At 52.4% G+C, this 23,530-nt stretch overlaps 6 protein-coding genes across 6 annotated transcripts; 4 read left to right on the top strand and 2 right to left on the bottom strand.

Annotated features, from left to right (window-relative positions):
- Positions 1–776: 776 nt before the first annotated feature.
- On the bottom strand, positions 777–4,202 carry COCMIDRAFT_86117 (uncharacterized protein; the record flags this gene model as incomplete). Its single annotated transcript, XM_007686477.1, has 4 exons — positions 777–901; positions 974–1,301; positions 2,300–3,892; positions 4,086–4,202. 4 exons carry the CDS (start codon positions 4,200–4,202, stop codon positions 777–779), a joined length of 2,163 nt encoding a protein of 720 aa, XP_007684667.1.
- Positions 4,203–5,565: 1,363 nt separating this feature from the next.
- On the bottom strand, positions 5,566–7,553 carry COCMIDRAFT_86095 (uncharacterized protein; the record flags this gene model as incomplete). Its single annotated transcript, XM_007686476.1, has 2 exons — positions 5,566–7,070; positions 7,124–7,553. 2 exons carry the CDS (start codon positions 7,551–7,553, stop codon positions 5,566–5,568), a joined length of 1,935 nt encoding a protein of 644 aa, XP_007684666.1.
- A 635-nt stretch (positions 7,554–8,188) lies between these two features.
- COCMIDRAFT_2329 (uncharacterized protein) lies at positions 8,189–9,646 on the top strand (the record flags this gene model as incomplete). The annotated part of the gene is made up of 6 exons (XM_007686406.1): positions 8,189–8,230; positions 8,289–8,303; positions 8,359–8,563; positions 8,611–8,921; positions 8,980–8,985; positions 9,041–9,646. 6 exons carry the CDS (start codon positions 8,189–8,191, stop codon positions 9,644–9,646), a joined length of 1,185 nt encoding a protein of 394 aa, XP_007684596.1.
- Positions 9,647–12,997: 3,351 nt separating this feature from the next.
- On the top strand, positions 12,998–14,950 carry COCMIDRAFT_86168 (uncharacterized protein; the record flags this gene model as incomplete). The annotated part of the gene is made up of 3 exons (XM_007686475.1): positions 12,998–13,180; positions 13,266–13,563; positions 13,671–14,950. The coding sequence occupies 3 exons, from the start codon at positions 12,998–13,000 to the stop codon at positions 14,948–14,950; spliced, it is 1,761 nt and encodes a 586-aa protein (XP_007684665.1).
- Positions 14,951–15,583: 633 nt separating this feature from the next.
- Positions 15,584–16,150, top strand: COCMIDRAFT_86332 (uncharacterized protein; the record flags this gene model as incomplete). Its single annotated transcript, XM_007686474.1, has 2 exons — positions 15,584–15,652; positions 15,716–16,150. The coding sequence occupies 2 exons, from the start codon at positions 15,584–15,586 to the stop codon at positions 16,148–16,150; spliced, it is 504 nt and encodes a 167-aa protein (XP_007684664.1).
- A 457-nt stretch (positions 16,151–16,607) lies between these two features.
- On the top strand, positions 16,608–20,953 carry COCMIDRAFT_2326 (uncharacterized protein; the record flags this gene model as incomplete). The annotated part of the gene is made up of 6 exons (XM_007686405.1): positions 16,608–16,637; positions 16,710–17,322; positions 17,374–18,221; positions 18,270–18,702; positions 18,756–18,965; positions 19,689–20,953. The coding sequence occupies 6 exons, from the start codon at positions 16,608–16,610 to the stop codon at positions 20,951–20,953; spliced, it is 3,399 nt and encodes a 1,132-aa protein (XP_007684595.1).
- Between the last annotated feature and the right edge of the window lie 2,577 nt (positions 20,954–23,530).

The raw sequence follows: 23,530 nt of genomic DNA, 5'->3' as shown, positions 1-23,530 counted from the left end.
TGAAATACAAAGAAATCGCATATTTGAGACATGGTCTTTTTTTTTTCTTTTCTTCTTCTTCTTCTCTATCCTTGTTTCTTGTTTTTTTTTGAGATTTTGGACCTTGCATAGCGTAGCATATACATATATATACAATTGGATGTCCTCTTCTTCTTCTTCGAGGGGAAGAAGAATGAGGAGAGCGACTGGTGTTTTGCGTGGATGTTAAATATTATGAGGGAGAAGAGAATATATATAGAGAGAGAGAGAGAGAGAGAGAGAGAGCACGACTGTACGAGATGATGTGTTGAATTATTGGTGAAATATTTTTTTTACATCTGTCTATTACTAGAAGATCTGGCATTTTGGCTACTATGGAACAGTACATGCCCATAGAGTAACTTACCACCACAGGACGGGGGAAAAAAACCCCTTTATAACACACGTGGGGTCGGTTAATCAAAAAAAATAAATCAAACAATCAAACATCAGAACACAAGTGGCACACAGCAAAAATACGTTGAATCCTTTCTCAATTGGTATCACGGCTCTCTCCTCAAGAAGACGAAAGAGAGGCCAGTCTAATTCCATACAGCCCATCACATATCGTTCACCCCTTTCACATTTCCCCATCAAAACTCCATAGCCATGCCCGACACGGAAAACCGGAACAGAGAGCAGCCGAAGATTCTTGACCATTGCGTGAGGGAAAAAGTTGGAAAAAAAAAGAGGTCGAGGCCGTCGAAGTGTGCATAGGACGCCGTCGTGGTTCTCATATGAAAACGAGATACGGACGTTTACTGCTCGGTCTGGAAGTAGTTGAGGAGGATGCTGCGCTCCTGGGACTCCTCACCCCAGTCCTTGACGACGACGCAAGAGCAGTTGACGACCTTGCGGGGGTTGCCCTCACGGTCAATCTGGCCTATTTGACATGCTTTGTTAGCCACATGATATCCCCTCCACATTCTAGGGAAAGGGAAAGAAAAAAACGTACAGAGACCAGCCCACTCGCCGAGCTGCTTGCCATCAGGAACCTTGATCAGAGGAATCTTGTGCTCGGAGCACAGGGCAACAACGAGCTTCTTGTATGCCTCCTCCTCGCACGCCTCGTTGAGGACGCACATGTGCGCCTCGCGGCGGTCGAGCGCCTTGGACGCCTCGCGCAGACCGCGGGCAAGGCCGTCGTGGATGAGAGCGAGCTTGAGGACGCCCTTGAGCGCCTCGAGCACGCTCATCTGGCCCTTACCGCCGGACGCATCCGCGGAGACCTCGACCTCGGCGGCCGCGCTGACTTGGGACTTGGTATCGTCTTCTCCGTCCGACTATTTGGGGTCAGCGACATTTCGCGGGGTACGAGCGAGAGGGGCTGGGCTGCGCAGTTTGTTGGATTACGTCGCTGGTTACTAGCGGCGCTTCCAATGGCGCTTGCAGATGATGTATAGGGGGGTTGCATACCATGATGTATGATTTATATCTGTCGGGTTTTCCTCGAAGAGTAGATGGTGATGATAAAGAGGAAGATCGAAAAGTTTAGCGATTCGCCGAAGCTAAAATTCGTTTGCGTGGAGGTCTGACAAGCGAGAGGCTAGTGACCCATATCACGTGACGTTCATCTCCAACATGGCCGTGAGTTTTAGTCCTGCTAACTGAATCCCTACATCATTACTTTACAGCAACTAAGAATCCCACGGCCCATGATAGCTTGGTGTCATCATCATCTCGGCGTAAGCACGAGTAAGAAATCTCTGATCCCTGTACGCACTTCATACTTATCAAACTCAGTCCACAAAGCAAGTCAATGCAGCGAGTCAAGATTGCATGACTGATATCATTATGAATCTATAAATTCGACTACCCTGACAAGGCTTCGTCGCTTGTGCTTGGACCTGCCGAAGCCATGTCTCGCCCCTAACGAAACACATCTCCCTCTCTGACCATTGCTAGTCTTGGACACCTGAAGTCCGTCTGTCTGTAATGAAAGGAGAAAAAGGAAATACCGGCTGTATGCCATGTGGATATGCTCATATATGTATGGGTCCTGAAACCTAGAAGAGAATACGTCCGCCAACGGGATAGAAAAAGGTACGCAGAACCAAAAGTGAAAGGAATGAGATGACAAATGACAATGGAAACAAGTCGCTGAAACGCTATCAGCCCAGGTCTGCACAGGGGAATGAATGAAAGTAGAGTCGAATGTGGGCCGCCCAGCCGAAGCTGTGCGCCAATAACGCCATACACAAAAGGAAACCAGTTTTTGGATGCAGTTAGTACGAAAAAAAAGGGAAATGAAAGGGAACGCAAGGCGAGAAGGCTACATGACGATGCAGCACAAGCCCTTCTTCTCCTTGACCTCTTCCTTTGGCTCAGATACTCGAGTGACTTCAGGCTTTGGCTGTGCGGGTTGGATAGGGGGGGCCAACTTGGGCGAAGGAGCACGATCAACTCCTTGAGGTATTGTTGGAGTCAACTTGTAAGCACTTTGCTCCATGGTTGGAGATTTGGCAGTGTTGGTGTCGCCCTTCTCATTTGACGAGGACTCCTGCTTTGTGGGGCTAGGAAGGGGCCATGCTTCTTCTTCCCGGGCCTTCTCAATAGCAATGGGGTCGAGGTTGGCAAGTTGTGAAAGTCGCTTGCTCATCATGGGATCATCGTTCAATAGGCGGAAATCCTTGTCGTACATTGAGCCAACTCTACCCTCGTTCTCCCATTGCTCTTGCTGCATTCGCTTCGCATGAGTTGGGATAATCTGTTGGTCAGGAGGAAGACGCGGGTCCGGTTTGTACATGGATGCTATCCACGGTGCCTCTCCTTCTGGTCGGTGGGCAGTAGTAGGGCGTGTCGCCATGCCGCCGCTTGTACCAGGGCGCTTATTAGGAGGTGAAGTGCTGGACGTAGTGCGAGACTTGGTCTGCTTCTTCTGGACGCTGGTTTTTCGCGATGCAGATGGGTTTTGCTTGCCCGCTGGTTTTTTGACAGGCGACTTTTGCGGTGACTTTGGCGGAGAATAGCTTCCGGTGGAAGTATTGCGCCTGTGGCCATGATGCAGCATCCTCTCTTGTCCATCGTCGTAATCGTCAAGCAGCACCTGGCTACCTACACTGCCACTGCGGACGCGCGCGCCCATTGTAGCAATGGACTCCCCGTTCAAGTGGGTGCTTCCTGCCCTTGACCTAGGAAGCGGCGCATCGCGGTCTGCCACCGAAGAAGGAACAGGTATGCCACTCGTCTTGGGCAGGGGAATGCGAGACGTACTAGGTCTCACAGTGTGGTTCGCCTTGGAAGACGTGGGCTGGAATTCGACAGTCTCGTCCTGGGGTGTTGGGCTCGTAGTGGGGTGGTTCTCGTACGCCTCCTCGTCGCCCGCTGGAATAGTGGACACACGTTTCCTCGGCTCGGATCGCTCATCGCCGTTCTTTGACTGTTCGGTCGATTCCGAGTTTGTGCGGTCCCGTGCACGCCGGCTTGCGCTTTGCGAACGACTGTTGGACCTGCTAGATCGCCCGACCCTGAAGCCGGCCTCTTCTAGTTCTCGAGTTTCAATCTCCTTGAGTTTGTCTCGGTGAATCCAGTTGTTTTCGTCATATTCAGGGTCCGACTGACCCCCCTTGGAAGTCTTCTTCTTGGGCTTTCCCTTGATGCTGGAGGGGCCTCTTTTGTTGTTGGTGTGGGTCTTGTAGTACTCCAAGACACTGTCCTGGTCGGTGTTGCTGGCAATCATCTCCCCGCTCTTCTTCTTGTGCAGTTCGTCGACGCGATCGGAAACGGGCTGAGATGGGCCCTGATCTTGGGAGCCCCACGTAGGCGAGCGTACGGGCTGTGCAAAGCCGTTGGCCTGCGAGCTGTAGGACTGATGGGCACCGTGGGTGAAGGCGCCGTACTCGGACATGTGGTGTTCTTGGTCAAGCGACTCTCGCTGTGCACGCGGTTAGCAGGCTAGTCCATGCACTGACATCATTGGTGAAAGCGGGAATTATGTGGCAAGTGGGCAGACTTGGCGAAGCGGAAGCACCATGGTCCAGCGCTGCAGTAGCGCATCTAGTGCGAGGGCGACAAGTGTTTGATGTGTTGTGAGACATGGTGGCAGCAAAGGGGAAATAAGTACGCACCAAGCCGTTGACGGGAACAGCAAAATCCCAGGATCCCCGTCCGCCGTGAGAGCTGCTGGGCGGTGTCAGCTGCTGGATGGGGGCTGCTGTCTGGCGAGAGGAGGCGAGAGCAGCCATAGACGGTGGTGCAGAAGTCGAGGAGGGAGGCGGCGTGGAAGGTAGAAAGGACCCGGGGGGAAGGAGGTGCGAGTGACGATGTTGACGTTGACAGCAGGCGCTGCCAGCCTGTACGCCCGGGGAATGAGGCGAGGGTGCCAGGAGACGACGGGGGTTTGGCGGTGGGCGCTCGTTACTATGGAGCACTCGTGACTACCAGCAAAGCGCCATGGGCGAGCAGGAGCAGAAGACGTGGTGGGTGTGGGGACACACGGGTCCGAGGCGGCGAGGGGCGGTGCTTTGGATGCGCGTTGCAAGCAGATTCCCTGCAGGGCCGGCCGTTGAGTGGTGACAACGGACTAAAGTGAAGGGGGACAATTGCAAGGAAAAAATAGTGTACAGTGGTGGTGTGGGTGGTGAGAGTGGAGAGGGCAAAGGAGAAGGGTAGCGATTGAAGGGTCGACGTCGCGTGCTCAGCGTTCCAGCAGCTGCAAACAAGAAATGCGTGAGCAAGGCGCGACGGGATGAGGGAGCCCCGTCAGGAGGAGAGAGGACTGGAGAGCTTGGAGAGCGCCGTCGAGCGCTCAGAGCCGGGGAGCAGGGCGATTCGTGCTTGGCAGAAGACTGCTCGGGCCTCGACTAATCTGCGGCCCTGGCTCCGAAAGTGGCCTTGGGGCCGTCATAGGAGCAGCAACTCCTGGGAGCCGACGGCATGGCTGTATCGACTATTGATTGAGTCGTGAAGAAGCAAATCCGCAATCCGTACTCGCACTCCCTTGCCCGCAACTCCTTCTGGCGCCCCCCCTGTGGCCATCTCCCTGGCCGCGCCTCATCACCAACACCACCACCACCACTACCACCAACAGCATCGTGTAACAAGACCCGGTCGCCGGACAGACTCACGGCGCTGCAGCATGAACCGTCTGGTTATTATTGCACGTGTTGTGCACGCCGACTGCCCAATGCACAAAACTGCCAGACAAGCTTCCGTCTCCCTGCGCCTTTCCCGTTCCTGGCAAGATAGTCTGCGGCAACGGCCCAGGGTTCCGCGTCGAGGCCAGTGGGACTCGTCTGCTTAGAGTTAAGCAAAGGTAGTAGTGCTTAGGCAGCACACCAGACGCCGGCACAAGACTGCAAAGTTTGCGAGTATAAGTATAGGAGGTATATCGACATACTTGGTTGCACGCATAAACACACTGCCATGCACCAGGGAACATCCCGTCGGAAGGATGCATGGCCAGCCCATGGGACGACCCACGACCCGCGCCCAACGGCCGGGTCGACGGTGGGTTGAAGTAGACAAGATGATCACCATCAAAAATTGTCTTTGATGCTCAGTCTGGAACTCCAAAGAATCCAAGCTATGAACCGGACGCGATCATCACTACCAGCCAAACGTTTCATCGTACCAAAACACATCGTGGCCCTTCTTCACCCATACTTCGACGCTCCTCCTTAGATCGTCCGTCATCCGCTTGGGACCACAGCAAATCACAGCACTCCGCACCCCCTTGCTGAACACCTCGTCTACAACTCCCCTGAGATCGGGCCTCCCACTCTTGATCGACATGCCTTTGCGTGGCTTCTCCATCTGCTCCTCCATACTCAACAGCTGCTCGTTCTCCTGCATTTCAATCGCCTCGCCGTCTTCGTCATCTGAATCAACGGCGAACGCGCCACCAGACGCATTCGCATTGACTTGCAGATTTGGTCCCGACGGCCGTGTCACGTAAACCTCCACGTTGCTCGGTCCGTGCAGCAGCCCATTTCCGTTGGCTTGCACCCCTGCACCGCCATCATCATCGTCATTTTCATCGTCTATCTGCTTATCGCCAGATTGCGTGTTTGCAGGGAATGCCCATTGGGTCTCGACAAGCTTCTGCACTGCCCATATGAATCGGATCTGCGTGCTTGTAGGCGTGAGGCTGTGAAGCTCGCGAATGCTCCGATAGATTGGCATAACAAATGTTGCCCCAACGCCACCAGCTACCAAAAGCACTCTGTCATAATTTGACAGGTCTGGCAGCCGGGTCGATCCGCCATAAGGCCCCTCGAGAGTCAGTGGCAATATTGGAATGTCGCCGCCTGCTGTGGGTAGCATGGGTACGCTGCTGCCCCCCTGTGCCAGAGATCGCGCAAGCTCTGCAAGGTACTTCGTGTTGCCGTTGAGCGTCCTCGCAATCAGTAGTAATTCCTTGTCTTTGGACGGGAGAGATGCAATCGTGAATGGATTTGTCTTGTTAATAGCGAGCATTTGATCGTACCATTTGGGAGTCTTGCCTTGATTCCCGGGCTTGCTGAGGTACACATGCTGTCCAGGTTTCCAGGTTAGAGCTTTGCTGTCCGATGGTAATGGAATGCGAATCTGCACCAGATTGGTACCAGGGAGAAGCTTGATAGTGCCTTGGTACGTCTTGAGACGCAGAGCGCGGAAGATGAGATGTAGAACCTCTACCGCAATAATCTCATACACGTAGACGCGGAGATGCGATACGTGAAGGAAGAGCGGCACAATAATCAAGTTTGCAATAGCAATGTGTGAAATGTAGAAGACGCGGTAGTTTCTCCTCCGCACGAACCCAAGAGCCGTGGTGCTGATGATGGAAAAGAGGATGATGCTGGTGAGGCCCCAGATCACGTCCCAGTCCTTGATTCGCTTTGCAATGAAGCCGGACAAAATGAAGAAGTTGAGATAGAATACCGTGTGCAACAGGAACAGAAGCAATACGATGCGTCCTAGAATTTGGTGGAAATTCTTGATCTGCTCATGTGAGAGTCGCGTCAGAAACTGCACCGGGCTGTATGGTGCTCGCATGGCCAGCAGGTAGTGAATTGGTAGTTGTGATGCGCCAATTTGCCCAAACCGCTTCGTCAGATGAAGGTAATCTACTCTTAATTAATCAAACAAGAAAAATGAAGGTCGAAAAGAAAATCTCACATACCTTTTCCAGTGTGCGCAACGCAGAGGTACAGCAACCATGTTGTCCACGCAGCCGCACCGATCCACTCTCCTCTCGTTCCCCAGGCCCAACCCCTAATTGTATCTTTTCGCATCCACCATATGATCCTGTTGCACCCGCCGTGCACTTTTCTCAACCAGCCCAACCTATTGTTTGTGCTTTTTGCAAAGGAAGGAGATTTAGGCTGATCATACTTCAAGCCACTTTTGATCACCCATGAAATGGCAAAGCCCAGCTGGAACAGCGCAAAAATGACCAGCACCGACCACTGGGCAACAAATCCATACCAGTCCAGATACTCGCGGCGCTGGTGCTTCTGCTTGTCGTCGAGAGTTTCAAAGTAGTACCCAAAAGCCCAGTACCGATCCGTCTTCACCTCGTGGTGACCCTCGTGGCGGCGGAGGAGATCCATACTGTTTTTGTCCAAAGCACGCGGTGTAAGCTTTTATAGAAGAACTTGCCGCGACGGCGGAAACCTCGGCTAGATTGCAACAACAACTCGTACTCTGGCGGTGAGGTTTGACTAGCAAAAAAAAACTCGGATCCAAACAATCAATGTGGAGTGCTGTTTTTTTATGACGATATATACTCTGGCTGTTGTGTACGTGTCACGATCACGGCCACAAGTCGGAGTTGGGTTGTTGATGGCTAGACTTTCCCACTCGGACGTATTTGCTGACCGAACTGGCGCCAAAAAGCGCGATAAGCCAATGGGAAATATGCTATACTCGGACAACACAGGTACCAACCCCCCTCGTTCAACTCTACCACCTTTCAGCCCTTTTGTTCCGCGTTTTCATGAAACCCAGCTTTGGGGTTGTCGTATGGTTATGGGCGCAAGTTTGGGGCTTGAATAAAGAGGCGTTGTATTCAAGCGTCGACAGGCATGGGTCTATCTGCTACACAGACGGCTAGGCCACCCCGCTAAACACGGTCGTGCATGACCAAGCGGCGTGTGTGGCGCCCAAGTGTACCAGAGGTAGTGCAAGGTGTCTTCCTAAACTGGTCATTATTGGTAACGAATTGCAATATACGTACATGTGCATTATGTCTGCTACTGCTTCCACGACCCCGATTTGGCTCGACTGCGTGTGTACCTGCTTTTATCTTCTACGCATCTCACGAGTACTGACCCTCGCCCTGTAAGGATACCGGCCATGATGTAAGTGTGTGATAGCTGCATCGCTGCCCGCTTGTTACTCAACGTTGTGCCTCAGGATGCATACGCACTTCTTCTGTGTGCCCATGACCCTCAAGTCGAGCTACTTGGTGTAAGCACAGTTCACGGCAACGCTGCGCTCGACCAGACGACCTACAACACCAGAGCGATACTCGAAGCTATTGGTAGACGCGATGTCAAAGTCTACTCTGGCGCAGCGAAGCCGATTGCCCGCGATGCTGTACACGCAGCCGACATCCATGGTACCTACACGACTCAAAGCCTAGTGAACACGCACTGATATTCCCAGGTGAATCCGGGCTAGATGGAGTCACATTGCTCCCAGTGCCAGTTGAGCCAGCAGCCACGGATGTAGACCATCTCGAGGCCGCATACCGGGCGCTCATTGCTACCCCTCCAGACACCGCCTGGCTAGTTTCCACAGGTACCTTGACCAACATCGGCTTGTTGTTCCAGAAATACCCGGATCTGGCAAGCCACATCAAGGGCCTCAGCATCATGGGAGGAGCCGTCGGCGGAGGCTTTACAGATGCGCCAATGGGTAAAGTAGAAGGCGAAGGAGAGAGATTTGGCAACTGGACCCCCTACGCCGAGTTCAACGTAAACCTACCTTTCCCAACCATATTCTTCTCGAACCCACAAGCTAACAACATCACAGATCTATGTAACCTACTCACCTCCCACACTTACCACAACCCACCGCTAACACACACCCACAGTGCGACCCGGAAGCCTCTCACCTCATCTTCTCCAACCCCATCCTCCGCCCAAAGACAACCCTCATCCCCCTCGACCTCACCCACCAAGTCCTCGGCACCCGCCAAATCCGCCAGACCCTCCTCTACGGCTCCAGCATCTTTGATTCTTCCCCTCCCCCCTCAAAAGATGATCCAACCCCAACCCCAACCCCTCTCCGCGCCCTCTTCACGCAAATAATGTCCTTCTTCGCCTCCACCTACGCCGACGTCTTCTCCATCACCCAAGGCCCACCCTTGCACGACCCCCTCGCCGTCTCCGCAGCATACAACCCACGCATCTTCGACGACCGCGACGGCGAGCGCTTCCTCGTCGATATCGTAACCGACGGCCTCCACTCGTCTGATAAAGCGCTGGTCGGTGAGCTCGGCAGGACAAAAGTGACGAAGCTGCCTCCAGGCCAGCCTGGCTGCAGGATTCCGCGAGCAGTTGACCTCGAGGCTTTTTGGGGGAGCATAGAGAGTGCGCTGGCGAGAGCGGATGGTGTTGGTGCTCTGCCATGGGTTGAAGCGCACGAGTTGGAGCGCGTGGGCGTCTTTGAGGGAGTGGGCAAGCCCGGTGAGATTTAAGATGGAAGGAGTAAGTAGAATGGAAGGGGAGTTCGGATTTTTCTCGGTATTTGGTGGGGTGGGGGGCGGGAGAAGGGGGATATTGTTTGGCGGATAGATAAGATTATGGTGAAGAATAGCTAAGCAACTTGGTTCCAGACTCCCTTTTTTTTCTTTTTACCTCTTTGTTTACCGTTTCTAGGGAGGGAAGCATGCATGGTCGATCTTGGGGGCTTGGGGCTTGGTTTACTTTCTTGCCTAACGGGTGACAAGCGTACGTGTGTCTCCACGTGTACAATGTTCGTATCTGATCTTCTCTTCTTTTCTACAAATCTTTTTACATCGCCGATATACGCGGTAATGTGATCTGCGGTACGGTGTAAGATTTACTGACTCACCGCCGTCGGAGTATTTTCAGGTCCTCGGGAAGAACCGGGGTAGGGAAAGGGTTTTTTTTTCAGAAGGGTTGGCGTGTTGCTTGGTAAGTTGTTTAATATGTTCACGTGTGTGTGTGTGTGTTTGTGTGTAAGTGCTCAAACTAGAGGAATACTGGGAACATGGGGACATGGGGTGCCTGTGTTGCTTTCCAAAGTACACTGGCTCATTGCCATTAAACTAGGGTGTCTCAGAATAAGTTTCCTTGTGTTCTGACCAAGATAGAGCCTCAAGCACCGCAAGTGCGAGATATTGTGATGCGTAGAATATTCGCTAAATTTACCACACACTGTATGCCTATCCATTTCCCCCCTTACACCCAGTTAATCTATCGGCGATATGCCAAGCGACGCGTATGTTGCAGCAATATTTAGTGTAACCCGTTTCATATCGTAGACGTAGGGTAGTCTACAACATGCTTATAGCCTCTAAAAATACAGAGTGCTCTGTCACCCTTAATAAAGCCGCCGTAAAACGCACATTACGTACACTAGACCCATAATGGCTCGGTAATATTATCTCTTTGCTTGTGTGATGAGCCAAGAGACGGCTTGAAGCGTTGTAGGCATACGGAATCTTCCGAATTGAGATCTAAGAGTGTTCAAGTCGACTTGGCTGTGTGAGCACTAAGATGCCAACGAGGGATATCCATTCGTATTGTACCATTACGTTAGATTACTGGACAAGGTGACCGAATAGAGATGACCGTGAAATCAAAATGTGTCCGAAAAAAGGAAACGAGATGGGCGTTTCGGTAACACCGATTTGGCTCAATATCCGTGTCCTAGACTTTGGGCCCCACAACTGTTCCCTCCACAAGCGTATGTAGTATGGAAGTAAGTATGGAATAGGGGTCCGTTTTTGGGGGGGTAGCAATGTGGGTGCAGCTAAGTTGTGGGCAGCTTGGCAAAGTGAGTGCACCCACATGTCCCGCCCGCTCTTGGTTCCCAAGAGATTCCGCAGCGAGGCCCAAGACATGCGACAGACGTCAACAGACCTATGCGCGTCCATGGCGCTCGTCATTGTGCCGTGGTACGTGTTGCGGTAGGCACGTGGCGGTGCGGTTTGGCATACGAAAGTGGCTGATTTGCTCAACAAGACGTGCCATCCACTCGGTCCAGCGGCATTTCGTCCAGGAGGCGAGCAGGGCGAGAGCGCATGTGGCTGAGAATTGGATATGGTGCCAAGATGTGGCGTATGCAATGGACGCGGCGAGCTTTACACCGACCTGAGAGAGTGCGACGTATATTTACCCCGAGCGCCCACTATACGGTGCAGATCGAGCGGTATGTCAGATCGAAGCAACGGTCTGCTCGAGAGTGTCAGTAAATGATGTCGCGGCGATACCCTGAGACGGGGCTAGCAAACGCTGGTCCAAGCTGGCACAGCCATGATGCCAATACCCTCAAAAAATCTGGGCACTCTTGGCTGGAACAATTGCCAAGTGGGGAGCGGAATCCCGCTCGCATATTAGCAATATCGACTCTCATGGACCAACTGATAATCAAAGTCGGCCTCTCCATGCTTGCTGGTTGGCACATGGACGGATGGATGGATGAACGAATGCAATGTAGTGTAATGCAGGGAGTATTTTGCCCAATCAAGGACGCGGTGCACGATTGCGGCTGCTCAGGTCGAAAGGCGCCGAACGACGTCAGCCGACCTAGAAGAGGCAGCTCGAGTTTGGAGTGAGAATGGGGGTTAGAGAGCTGGAGAGCGAGAGCTAGGTTTGCGTGAAGCGGACCCAGGGCCGAAAGTAAGTACTTAGTCAATTGCTAGTGAGCCATGGCTGTCAAGGCGACTGGGACGGCGGTCGTGGCGACGGCGTGGTTTCGAAGCGTCAGAGTTACGTGACACAATGCTGGGATGTGGGCGGAGAGGGCAGAGGGCAAAGGGCTACAGAAGGCTACATGTGGGCACGAAAGCAGGTAATCAGTCAAGCAAGCAGGTGTGGCCGCCTTAGCCAGTGCGATCCCTGAGGGGCTGCTTTGGCCGCCTTCACTCTGGCTGCTGCCAGACCTGTTTTGTCGACGAGGATGGCGGGGGCATCCGGCAGACAAGAGTCGCCACTGCAGGCACGCGGCCTTTGCCGATGATGGATCAGACAGAGCGTGTGTGGGTGTGTGTGGCCGGACAAGAATTTCCGCTATGGCCCAAGAACTCCGCCTTCGCTGGGCAGGCAGCAGACGGCAGCGACGGGCGTGGCAGCACGTCACAACAGCAGGGAGACTCGCAGCGTGTGAAGAGGCGGGCGGGCGTGTTTTGCAGCGGCAGGCAGAGGCAGAGGCAGAGGCAGCCAGGGCGCAGCGAGTGAAGACGACGGGCTACGGGGAAACTGCCTGTCGGCGCGCGATGGTGAAAGCGAAAGCGCGCAACCCCCCTCCCCCCTTCCCCCCAGCTCGCAGCAGGAGGGCCGGGTGCTGGGAAGGGTCGCGAGAAGGGCATGGCATGGCACGGTATGGTGGGCTGGGTGTGTCGGCGTAGCTGTCGCCCCAATGGCCAATGCCAGCACGCGCCGATTCGTCGCTGAGGGGTTTTTGGGATGCGTCCGATGCGACCGGCTTATTAGGCCAAGGTCCAAGCGCGCACTAGCGCGGCAGTCTAAAACTTGGCCCCAAGAAAATTGGCAGGAGCAGGGTGTGACCAGCTCCGCTCCGAGCACTGCCCAGTCCCCTACATCAGACGCTCAGCGCCCCCCTCCCCCCGCGAAATCCATCTTGCTTGTCTCGGCGCTCTTCTCTCTCTTCTTATTCCTGGCCTCCAAGCACGCGCTTTGCCCCCCGCAATTTGGTCACGTCCACTCTGTTCAAGCACCGCCGACTGCAGCCCTGCCTGTCCAGACGCTTTGTCGTCTGATTTTCTTCTTCTTCCCTCGTCTTCCCCTTCTTCTCTCCACTTCCAAGCACTCGACAACAACTCTACCACTCCCTGCCAAGAATGAGCGACGTACAGAACGCCGTACCCGCGGCGGCCACCACACCGCAACAGCAGCCTCAGGGCACCCCCATCCAGCAAAATGCCCCAACGCCCGCCTCAGTCGCTGGCGCTGGCTCTGGCGACCAGCTAGTCTGCCAGTGGCAGAACTGCGGCGACCGCCTGCCATCCGCCGAGCAGCTCTATGTAAGTAATGCTCGTCTTGTCCTAAACACCTACCCTTGGAGCGCCTGCAGCATCTCCCTCCTGCAGTGTGCTGACCATCGACCAGGACCACGTTTGTGAGCGTCACGTTGGCCGCAAGAGCACCAACAACCTCAACTTGACGTGCCAGTGGGGCAATTGCCGCACAACTACCGTCAAGCGTGACCACATTACCTCTCACATCCGTGTTCACGTGCCCCTGAAGCCACACAAGTGCGACTTCTGCGGCAAGGCCTTCAAGCGCCCCCAGGATCTCAAGAAGCACGTCAAGACTCACGCCGACGACTCTGTCCTGCTCCGCTCACCAGAGCCAAACCGAGGCGGCGCCCACGGCGCTCAAGGCTACCCGGGCCAGAACGGTAAACGTAAGTCCTCCTCACCTGACTTGTCCCCAAGCACATCTATCTTCTTGGAATTGTCTTCCGCCCCCCCCCCCCCCCATCCCCTTTCAATATCTAACAGACGGCTACAGTGGTCGCTGACTTGCAGGCGCTTGCCGCTACAGCGAGTGGATATCAATATCCCGATGGTGCTCTTGGCCCCAATGGAGGCTACGGCCAACAACATCCCGGTGGTGCTCCAGCTGGCTTCTATGGAGGCCCACCCCAGAACTCTGCCTATGGACCAGTTTACTATGCAGTCAACCAATCTCAGCAGCTCAACAATGACTACGAGATCAGGAAGCGTGCTGCTTATGATGCTCTCAACGAGTTCTTTGGAGATGCCAAGCGTCGTGCAATCGACCCTACCACTTACTACGACGTTGGCCAGCGGCTCATGGGTCTGCAGGGTGTTCAGCTCCCAGTTCTCGGCGGCGGCGGTTACCAGGGCGGCATGGGTGAGTACGGCCATGGAGGCACCATGGTTGCTCAGGGACAGCACCCACCCATGCACCACCCCTACTCTCTGCCACTACCCAACCTCAGGACCAAGAGCGATCTTTTGAACATTGATCAATTCCTTGAGCAGTTGCAGAGCACCGTCTATGAGAACCCTAACCACGCTGCCGCAGCTGGTGTTGCTCACCCTGGCCACTACATCCACACTGGTGCTGGTTACCGCTCCAGCAACTCACCACCTGGCCTCTCTTCTAGCCACTCGCAATCCTCCCACACCACTGCTATTGGATCTACTAGCGTCGAAACTCCAGCCTTGACCCCCGCATCCAGTGTTCTGTCCTACGGCTCTCAGCACTCGCCTGGCGCCTCGCACTCCAGCGGAGTTTCCCCCACATCAAGGAACTCGATCGGTAGCATGTACCCTACTCTCCCATCTGTTAGCGCCATGTCGGACATGTCCGCTGCAGCTCCATCATCAGGACTTGCCCCAGCTTTCGACACCGACAACCGTCGACGATTCTCTGGCAACCTTCTGCAGAAGGCTGCCCCAGATCGATCCGAGAGCTCCATGGATACCTCAAGCGACATCGGTTCTCCCAAGGATTCTGAGCACGATAGCCTTCACCACAACGTTAACCAGCTGGCTCTCCACTCTCCCAAGGTTGATCCTGCTCTTCGCTCGCCAAGCGTGTCTTCATCCACCACCGAGCAGGGCGACTCATCTCAACAATCCTGGGTTGAGAATATCCGTGTAATTGAGAGACTCCGTGCTTACCTCAAGGAAAGGCTCGAGGCGCACGACTTCTCCGACGACGAGGAAGACGTCAAGCACGACGAGGAGCGCCGCATGAGCGATGACGATGCTCACAACCTTTACCCAGTCTTGCGCGCTGTGCAAGAAGGACGGGAATAGGTCTGACGTGGCTCAGAAAGGTTCATGATGCTTTGCGGAGTTTAGGCTGGGAGATTGGCGTCAAGGCGTTCGTGAGGAACCACTACCGGTCGAGGAATAGGCTCAGGGTACTTTGTTAACACGGCCATGTCTTGCTTCTGTTCTTTGTATGGTCACTACTAGGGAAAATGTCTTTTACGACCGATTTGTTGAGTTATACATTAGTTAGCCATGGAGGGCGAATTTCATATGTTTCAATCTGCTAGCATTTGCTCCATAAGTCTACATCTTTGCTTGGTAGTTGACCCTTGCCAACCTTTGCTCTGTGCTGTGTAGCTGCTTGGTATGCTTCTTTATCGTTCGCCAAGCCCACGGCCCATGTGCCATGTGTAATCGGCCTTAATCCCCCACACTGATACCCGATACCAACCGTCATCTTTCCCCACGTTCCTATCTGTCCAGAACGCCGGGTGCTTATAATTATAGTTTTACGCGACCCACTCGGAGCCGCGTGCCATGCATTGCGGCATGTGAGCTTTGGTCTCTTTGCTTTCTTCCCCGTTAACTAGCCATCACACGCACGCTTGCCTTATCCAGCAGAGCGACATACCGTCTTCATCTACAACAAAAACCAGTCTTGTACATCAAGAAATCATGGCATACGGGCGAGGAGGTGCGGGTAATTATTATGCAGCTAAGGAGGAGAGCAAGAAGGCTGCCGAGGTGGGTGCCTGCATAAGCTCTGCGATCTAGGCATTACGCCCAAGTTGACATTGTACTATCCAGGACATTGAGGCAAACCACTCTGGTTCATCTGTCGCACAAGCTTCTCACTCTCCCGCCACAGCGCAGCCCTCTAATGCATCACAAAGTTATGCACACATGGGCCGTGGCGGGGCGGGCAATTGGTACCAGCCTACTGAATTGCAGAAAGATGGCACCTTCACTCAACCTGGCGACTCCACTGCTATACCTACATCTCCTATCCCACAGGTTAGCACACCATGGCATCCCGAGGGCCAGGAACTGCCTATTGCGAGGAGCGGAAGAGGTGGGGCAGGCAATTTTGTGTGGAAGAGCGAAGAGGAGGGAAAGAAAGAAAGAGAGGTCGAAGAGGCCACCAAAGAAGGATTGCGAGAGCAGGTAGAAAGGAGTGTTGAAGCAGAGTTGGCCAAGCCACCTGGTGCACTGCTTGGCAACAAGCCTGAGAAGGGCTGGTAATGGGTCCAGGTACAAGGACTTGACGTAGAGCTCATCGCGTAGTGAGACAGCATCTATATGAATAGCTTGTCCAGATCTCCTTCGATAAGAAAGCACTCAACTTCGAGACACTCTTTGCGCTTGATTCCAATGATGACGGCTGCACGCGTCTGACAGCTGCAGCTGCAACTAACAACCTGTGGACAAAAGCCATCACGTCCGAAATCTGTATCACAAAGTACTCATGTCCCTCTCCCTCACCTTTTGAATGTGACTAAACTCGACCAAGAAAGCCACATCATGACGTCGTGTCCTATTATGGAAAAACACGGTCCGTGCACTTTGTTTATCGACGCCCTAGCCGATTTACTCCCACATCCCGTATCCCGTCTCTCCCCACCCACAGACCATCTTCGTTCTCCACCCTCAACTCCCTTGTCCATTCAAGCTTCACAATTGCTTGAACACTCAGCGCAACATGGCGCGTCGCTCTGCTCGTCTCTTGAAGGTATGCATCTCTATCTTGATGTTGCCCCCTGGGCTGTTTGTTTACATCTGCTGACCTGTTCTCCTTCCACAGCGCGAGGCCACGCCTGATGGCTCAACAAAGCCCAACGACAGCCGGCACAACGCGTCCCCTGCAGACCTAGGACTTCCAGATCTCCCTGAGCTCCCAGAACCAGGCACGGCGACCCCGTCGCAGTCAAAGCCCTCTGAGGGCGTCCAGCCTACGTCGCAGCCGGCGCAAGTACCAGCTATGGCGACCCCTACGCCCCATAAGAATAGCTTGACCAAGCTGCCCGTTGCAGCTACGGAGATTCGCACGCCCAAGGACCGTACCACTATCAAGCCTGCAGGTCAGGAAATGCACCCGGTGCATCATCATGCGAGCACGGCCAAGGTTTTGGATGAGGCGCGTTGGCTAGGGTTCCAGTCTCTGGGCGCGCACACTGCACCACCAAAGGTAGCTGGTCTGGCGGCAGGCCAGGCTACTCCTTCCAAAACTCCTGTACCCACTACTACAGGCTTGACCTCAAACATCGAGTCTTCGCCGGATTTCCGCTTTCGGTTCAAGTCTCCTGTGCTCGAGGGCCCCAAACCAGACGAAGCCGGATTGAGCCCAAGCTCGCGCAACATCTTGAAGAGTGCTGGTATTACAGGTACCCCTGGTGCCGGCAGCCGTGCCTTGTTTGGTATGCGATAATGTAAACTTGTGCACGCCTTTCATTCTAACCACTCGACAGGTACTAGCGAGTGGTCTTCCAAAGCCGATGTGTCACCCCAACGCAAAAAGGCAGAAGCCAAGGGCAAGCTGGCCCGCTTCAGCGATGTGCATATGAAGCAGTTCAAGAACATGGATTCGATCGCTAACCACCCTTCTGCATTCCGTGCCGACCCATCTCGTTTCAAACCTGTTATTGGCCAGCCGCTTAAGAAATCGCCTTCAAAGCCAGAACTTTCGAATCCTGAGACAAACAGACTCAAGCGCACACAGTCCAAGACTGATATTGCAGAATCGAGCACAACTCCTAATAGTAGTCTGAAGCGCACGCAGTCCAAGTCGACCACGACAGGTTCTGGAAGCAACGTTCCGCCAACGCCATTGAAGCGTACACTATCTAAGATGGATCTTGCCGGCCCCAGCGTGCCACGTTCTGAGCCTGCGCGTCGCATGGCGCCCCCGAACCGCGACGGTCGTCCCGCCTCACGAGATGGCGAAAGCAGTCGTAACCCAACATCAAAGCGTGTCAAACGCACCGAGTCTGACGATGCTGCGACTACCCGTCCCGAATCTCATGAAAAGAACTCTGAAGATTCTACGCCTGCGATTGCAACTCCAGCGCGCAGGATCACGTCTCAAACTGCGCTTCCCCGTCTGGCCGCCCGCTTGATGACGCCCACCAGGTCGTCGGCCGCCCGTTCACAAAGCGTTAAGACTCTGAAGACCACCTCGATGATTTCAACCTTTGGTAAATTACCTTCTACAGTCAAAATAGCCAAGTCAGCGTCTACAGATCAGTCATCGTCTCCATCCAGCAAGCTTAGTCAGATACGGGCTGCAAGGGATGGTGCAAGAGAAGGTCTGCGTAAGGTATGTAGCCACACTAAATATCATCAGAATGTTACTAATATTGTGTAGGCAAGTCACAACCTTCAGCTTGTTCGCTCCATTCTTCGTACTCCCAACCGCAAGTACTCGAATGACCCCAACAAGGTCGCAGCAGGCACACACTTGTCTCCCCCGGTGTCTTCGAACTTGGACAATGCTCTAACCGCTGTTCCAGCTACGGCTCCAGTGAAGAAGCACGTCAATTTCTCTAGTAGTACTCTGGAGCGAGCTTCGCACGAAGAACTGGGCAAGTCGCCATCGCCAATGAAGTTTGGCGCGGGCAGTGAGGTCCCCACCGGTGCCGTGATATATCCCAACTTGAGCGCTGTCGTCAACAATCTGGAGCTGTCCAAAGATGCCGAAACCTTGAAAGGTTCTCCATCACGGCGTCTCGTATTCGGGGGCGAGGCCCCCAACCATCCGCGCTCTTTTTCGTTTGAGTCTGGGAAGTCTGTCAACTTTGGTACGTTTTATCGATCTGAGTTGATTGGGTCTATTTTGCTGATATTCTTCCAGGCCCTGCATCAGCCGGCACGATCCGCATGGTCCGCAACAGCGACACTTCGTCGCGTGCCGAAGGCAGCAAGCGCAAGCTAGAAACCTTGCAGGAGAACTCTGACAAGGAAAACGACGGCCCTGCCGAAGAGGAGACGCGCTCGTCCAAGAAAGTCAAGCATGCGTCTGCACCTACTCCAAAGACTCCCGCTCGCACCAACAAGCTGCCACGTCAGACCCCAGGAAGCCGATCTACTACCATTAGCAAATCGAGACTAGAATTTCTAGCCACGCCCAAGCGGAGCAAGGTCTAACCATGAATTCTTTTGGACGCCACTTGTTTGCCCTTCCAATTTTGCTGCTTCTTGGCGTTCTGCATGGGGATTCAATCCACCAATACGACTTATGAAACTTTCCTAATTTCACGAAATCGGTGTCTTTTTACATGTCACTGGAGCTGGGCGTAATAATTGGTGTTTTTTTTTTGCGTAGGATATGAGCAGTCCGGATCTGTTCATCGGTTTCTAGAATCTCATGTGTCCAATGGGCATTGCATACAGCGAAACCGGTCTCGATGTTCAAGCTTAGCTTGTGTAACATATACTGAATTGAAAATTGCGTGTTCATATTAAACGTGTTCAATTGCCGCGAATCTGCTTTGTCTTGTTGACGTGGTTCCACATCACGTGTAGAAGTGCTCGTGGTGTTGACTAAGCTGTATGCCCGGTCTCGTGCGCAGCCTAGTCGGACCTTTTCTTAGTGCGACGTCACTTCGCTAATACGTTTGGCCGATCGACGCAGACGAGCGGTTCCGACCGCTCATAGTAGCCCCCACTGCACACACAAGGACTTTCCAACTACTTACTACGTCATCTGAGTACGCGCGGACACATCACGCCTTGCTAACTAGCAGGGCGCCTCACTCGACCACCGTGGCGTCGCTGAACACCCTAGTCGACGAATTGAAGAAGTCCTTCAATTTCTTCAACAGCAGCTCTTTTCTAGGCGACAACGTAGCTTCTTCACACGATACCGAGCATCAGTCTACAGACGCGCTATCGAAGGCTATCCGCTTCCTGCAGAATCGTGGCCTGAGCGATATTACCGAGATCGTCCTGAACCCTCGCTTTGACGATCCGACCTACCTTGTCACAGTTGCTATTGCACTGGCCTCCATTATTGTGGGCATGTCTTGGTTCTCACGCGCTGGTGGGAGCTGGGGAGGGCGTTTTTCGCCATTTGGCCGCCCTGGCAACTCGCCCAATGCTGGCGTTGTAAACGACTCCGATTTCTCGTACATCACAAACGAAGATTTGCGTCGGAATGGACAGGCATCAACACCTGAAATTGTAGACTGGGATGACAAGAACCCGGAGCGAGAAACAGATGTGCTCATCTTCAAGCATGGACGAACCCACTATCCTACACATTTCCCGGCGCACAGCATACGTGATGGAGACCTCAAGATCGGTACGATACGACAGGCCGCGGCGAAGAAGTTGGGCGTCGATGACTACAGGAAGATACGTATGTTCTACAAGGGCAGGAATTTGAAGCACGATGAGCGGGCAGGGCGGGAAGAAGGGCTACGTGGCGATGGCAGTGGTAGTGAGATTCTAGTCACAGTAGGCGAGGCACCTATCGGCGGTCACGGTGCTGCTTCAGAAGAAGCACCACCGCGCGCCTGGAGCGAGGGTGAAGAGGATGATGACGACGATGACGACTCCGGCGTAAATACATCCGGCAAAAAGAAGTCTCGCAAGCGTGGCGGCAGAAAGAGCAAGAAGAAGGGGGGTGTCTCCTCCGGCAACGCATCCGGAACTTCGACACCTGGCTACACCACCGCCGGAGCTGGCGCCGAATACCTCCCCATCCCTTCCCACATCAACGCCGCACCCCGCCCTACCTCTGCGCCCCCACAAAACACCTCCAAGCCCGCCCAACCTCAAACCCCCATGGGCAAACTCGACGCCGTCGCCAGCAAGTTTCACACCGAGCTCGTCCCGCTGTGCATACAGTTCATGTCGAACCCGCCCGAAGAAAAGGCGAAAAAGACGTTTGAGTACAAGAAGTTGAGCGAGACTATCCTCACGCAAATTATTTTCAAGCTCGATGGCGTGGATACTGAGGGTGATCCCGATGCGAGGGTTAAGCGGAAGGCGCTGGTCAAGGAGGTACAGGCTATGATGGCCAAGTTGGATGAGGTAGGGAAGGAATAATGGAGTTTGTGTTAGAGTGGGGAGTGTTTTCTTTCTTTTTAATAGAGTGAGGAGATTAGTAGATGAATATAATATGTTCTTTCCTCTTTTTAAAAAATGGATATGGAGATTCTAATTGTGTGTATGTATTTTTTTTATGTGTGAATTAAAGTGGGAGTAATGACGGTGGTGTGAGTTTGAGAGAAGAGACTCTATATCGCTGACGATGTATTGAGGGTAAGGTCTTCTTTCCTACGATTGAACATTTTCTTTATCTCTACGAGTCTCAAAGTATCTCCGAGGGAAGGGTCTCTCTCTCTCTCTCATCTATTCATTCAATTCTCCACATCTAGTCTACTCTTTTTTTTTCCCAATAGGATTGGGGAAAGGGAATTTTTTTTAGGTCTTGGTGCCTAGGAAGCTTTTTCTTGGAGTTTTCTTCCATTGTGTGACTACTACGTATCTCTTTTTTCTTTTTTCGAGAATTCTCTCTCTCTCTCTCTCTCTCTCTCTCTCTCTCTATCGTATCCGAGTTCACGTTAGGTGGCATACTACATAACTCTAATAAAGAGAAATCTTCAATCCAATCACATTGGGAATGGGAAGTCATGTATGCTTTGGTACAAGATTGTTGTTGAATTGAAAATTAGGCTTAGTTTTGTTTCTTGCATCGCGTTGGTATATCTTCTTCTTCTTTTTAGAAACAAAAAACGGGTGGGAAAGTGTAGCAGAAATCCTATATTGTGCTCTGCGTTTCGAAATTTGGGTATTATGTATCTTCTTGGAAATCCTCGTGTGACTGGGTAGAGTGGGTGGTGTGGAGATTGTTAAAGTAGGTCACGGTAGGTGTATTGGTTGAGGAGGGGGGTAAATTGGTAAGATGGAGTTTAGAAGAATACTTTGGGTTCGAATTAAGCTGGGTGAAGTTAATTGAAATTGGCAGTCGCTTGTGATGACTTGTGCCTAGAGTGACAGTTGCGTTGGAGCAAAGCGATGGCAGGTGCGTTATTATACTATACTTTGGAATATCCTTTAGTCATAGCTGCAATATTTTCCCTGTGAATCTTTTTGTGCCCATGTTGATTGCATATCGAGAGTCTTGTCTTCACTAGAATTCGGGTGTGTGTGTGAGAGAGAGAGAGAGAGAGTAGGATGTGAGGTCGGACGTAGTAGGCAGAGAGGACCTGAATTGAGAAAGCAGACCGTTTTTTGATACTCATAAGAAAAGACGATTGCCAATGTATTGACAAGAATTCTAGGAAATGTTGCCAGTGGCGCATATTAAGGAATTTTACGTCAAACGGATGCACTGCTACTGAGATCAATCCCTCGACCGGAAACTTCTCATCAGGGCGTGGTAATAAGGTAACGACTGTTGTTATTGATTCTAGCCTTGAGTAACGTCTCTCTGGATCAGACTGCCATCTATCCCATGTTATTGCGGTATTTAAGAAATGAACAAGAACGATACTAGATGCTTGCGTATTTAGATTGATTGGCTCGTCCTATAGCACAGAGGTCGAAAAGAAAACAATACGAAAGCACATGTCACTCCAACGGCACAACTACTATTTACTTCAAGTGTTCGAGTCTGTACAAGTCAAATGCAGCCACTGACATACCCGATAATAAAACTTACAGCAATCATATGACAACAAGGGTAGTCCATCGAGGCATGTCGATATGGAAAAACAATACCTCTAGAACACCCGTTGGATAGATGAAACGGATCACAGAATAGTCTAGCCCTCTACCAAAAAAGCCGTTATAAAATGACGATCGACCAACCCCCCACACCGCACAGTCTACATAACGCTCATCCTCAACGACATCTACCGGTGGCTGTCCCTTAACAAATCTCCCCCCTCTCTCTCCCCCCTCCAAGTACCCCCATCACCCATTTCCATAAAAGAAAAACAAAAGACACATCAATAAACCCCAAAAATATATTTCTTATCCTCCAAAAAAAGCTTTCTTATAGTCGCAAATCATAACACCGACATTATTACACAAAGAAAACTATCGGACACTGACCACCCCACGCCCCGTGAGCTACTAAGTAGGCTAAGTAACTACGTATATACTGTTACCAACAAAGCTAAGCCCTACGTATATAAACAACCAACGGTTGAATCCAACGCTTGAATTCCTGGTAACAATCGTAAGAAGAAAAACCGGGTTATTCAACGGGCCACGTTGTAATAACAACAACAACAACAAAAAGGGTGCAATTAAGTTGTAACTGCTTCAACAAACAAGCTCAATGTAGCCATTATTGTTAGATGGATGCGAACTCAGCACTCTTTTCTTTTTTTTTTGGCTTGCTAATAGTCCCCGGGTTTCCCGTGAGGTAAGGTATTTGTGTAAAGCTAAACGTAAAGTGTGTAAAAAAAAGAAAGAAAAGAAAAGAAGAGAAAAAAAAAAGGAAGAAGAAAAAAATAGCATATTTTCGGAAGTAAAAAATTCATATTAACATACGATGGGAGGGAAGGAGGGCACGTGCGGAAATCAGGTGAGCTTTTTCTCTCTCTCTCTCTCTCTCTCTCTCTCTCTCTCGTACGATATATACATGAGGTTTACGTGAAACTCTAGAAGCTC

The sequence above is a fragment of the Bipolaris oryzae genome, assembly GCF_000523455.1.
Source record: "Bipolaris oryzae ATCC 44560 unplaced genomic scaffold scaffold_19, whole genome shotgun sequence".
Lineage (NCBI taxonomy): Eukaryota > Fungi > Ascomycota > Dothideomycetes > Pleosporales > Pleosporaceae > Bipolaris > Bipolaris oryzae.
This window is presented reverse-complemented; position numbering and strand designations above follow the sequence as displayed.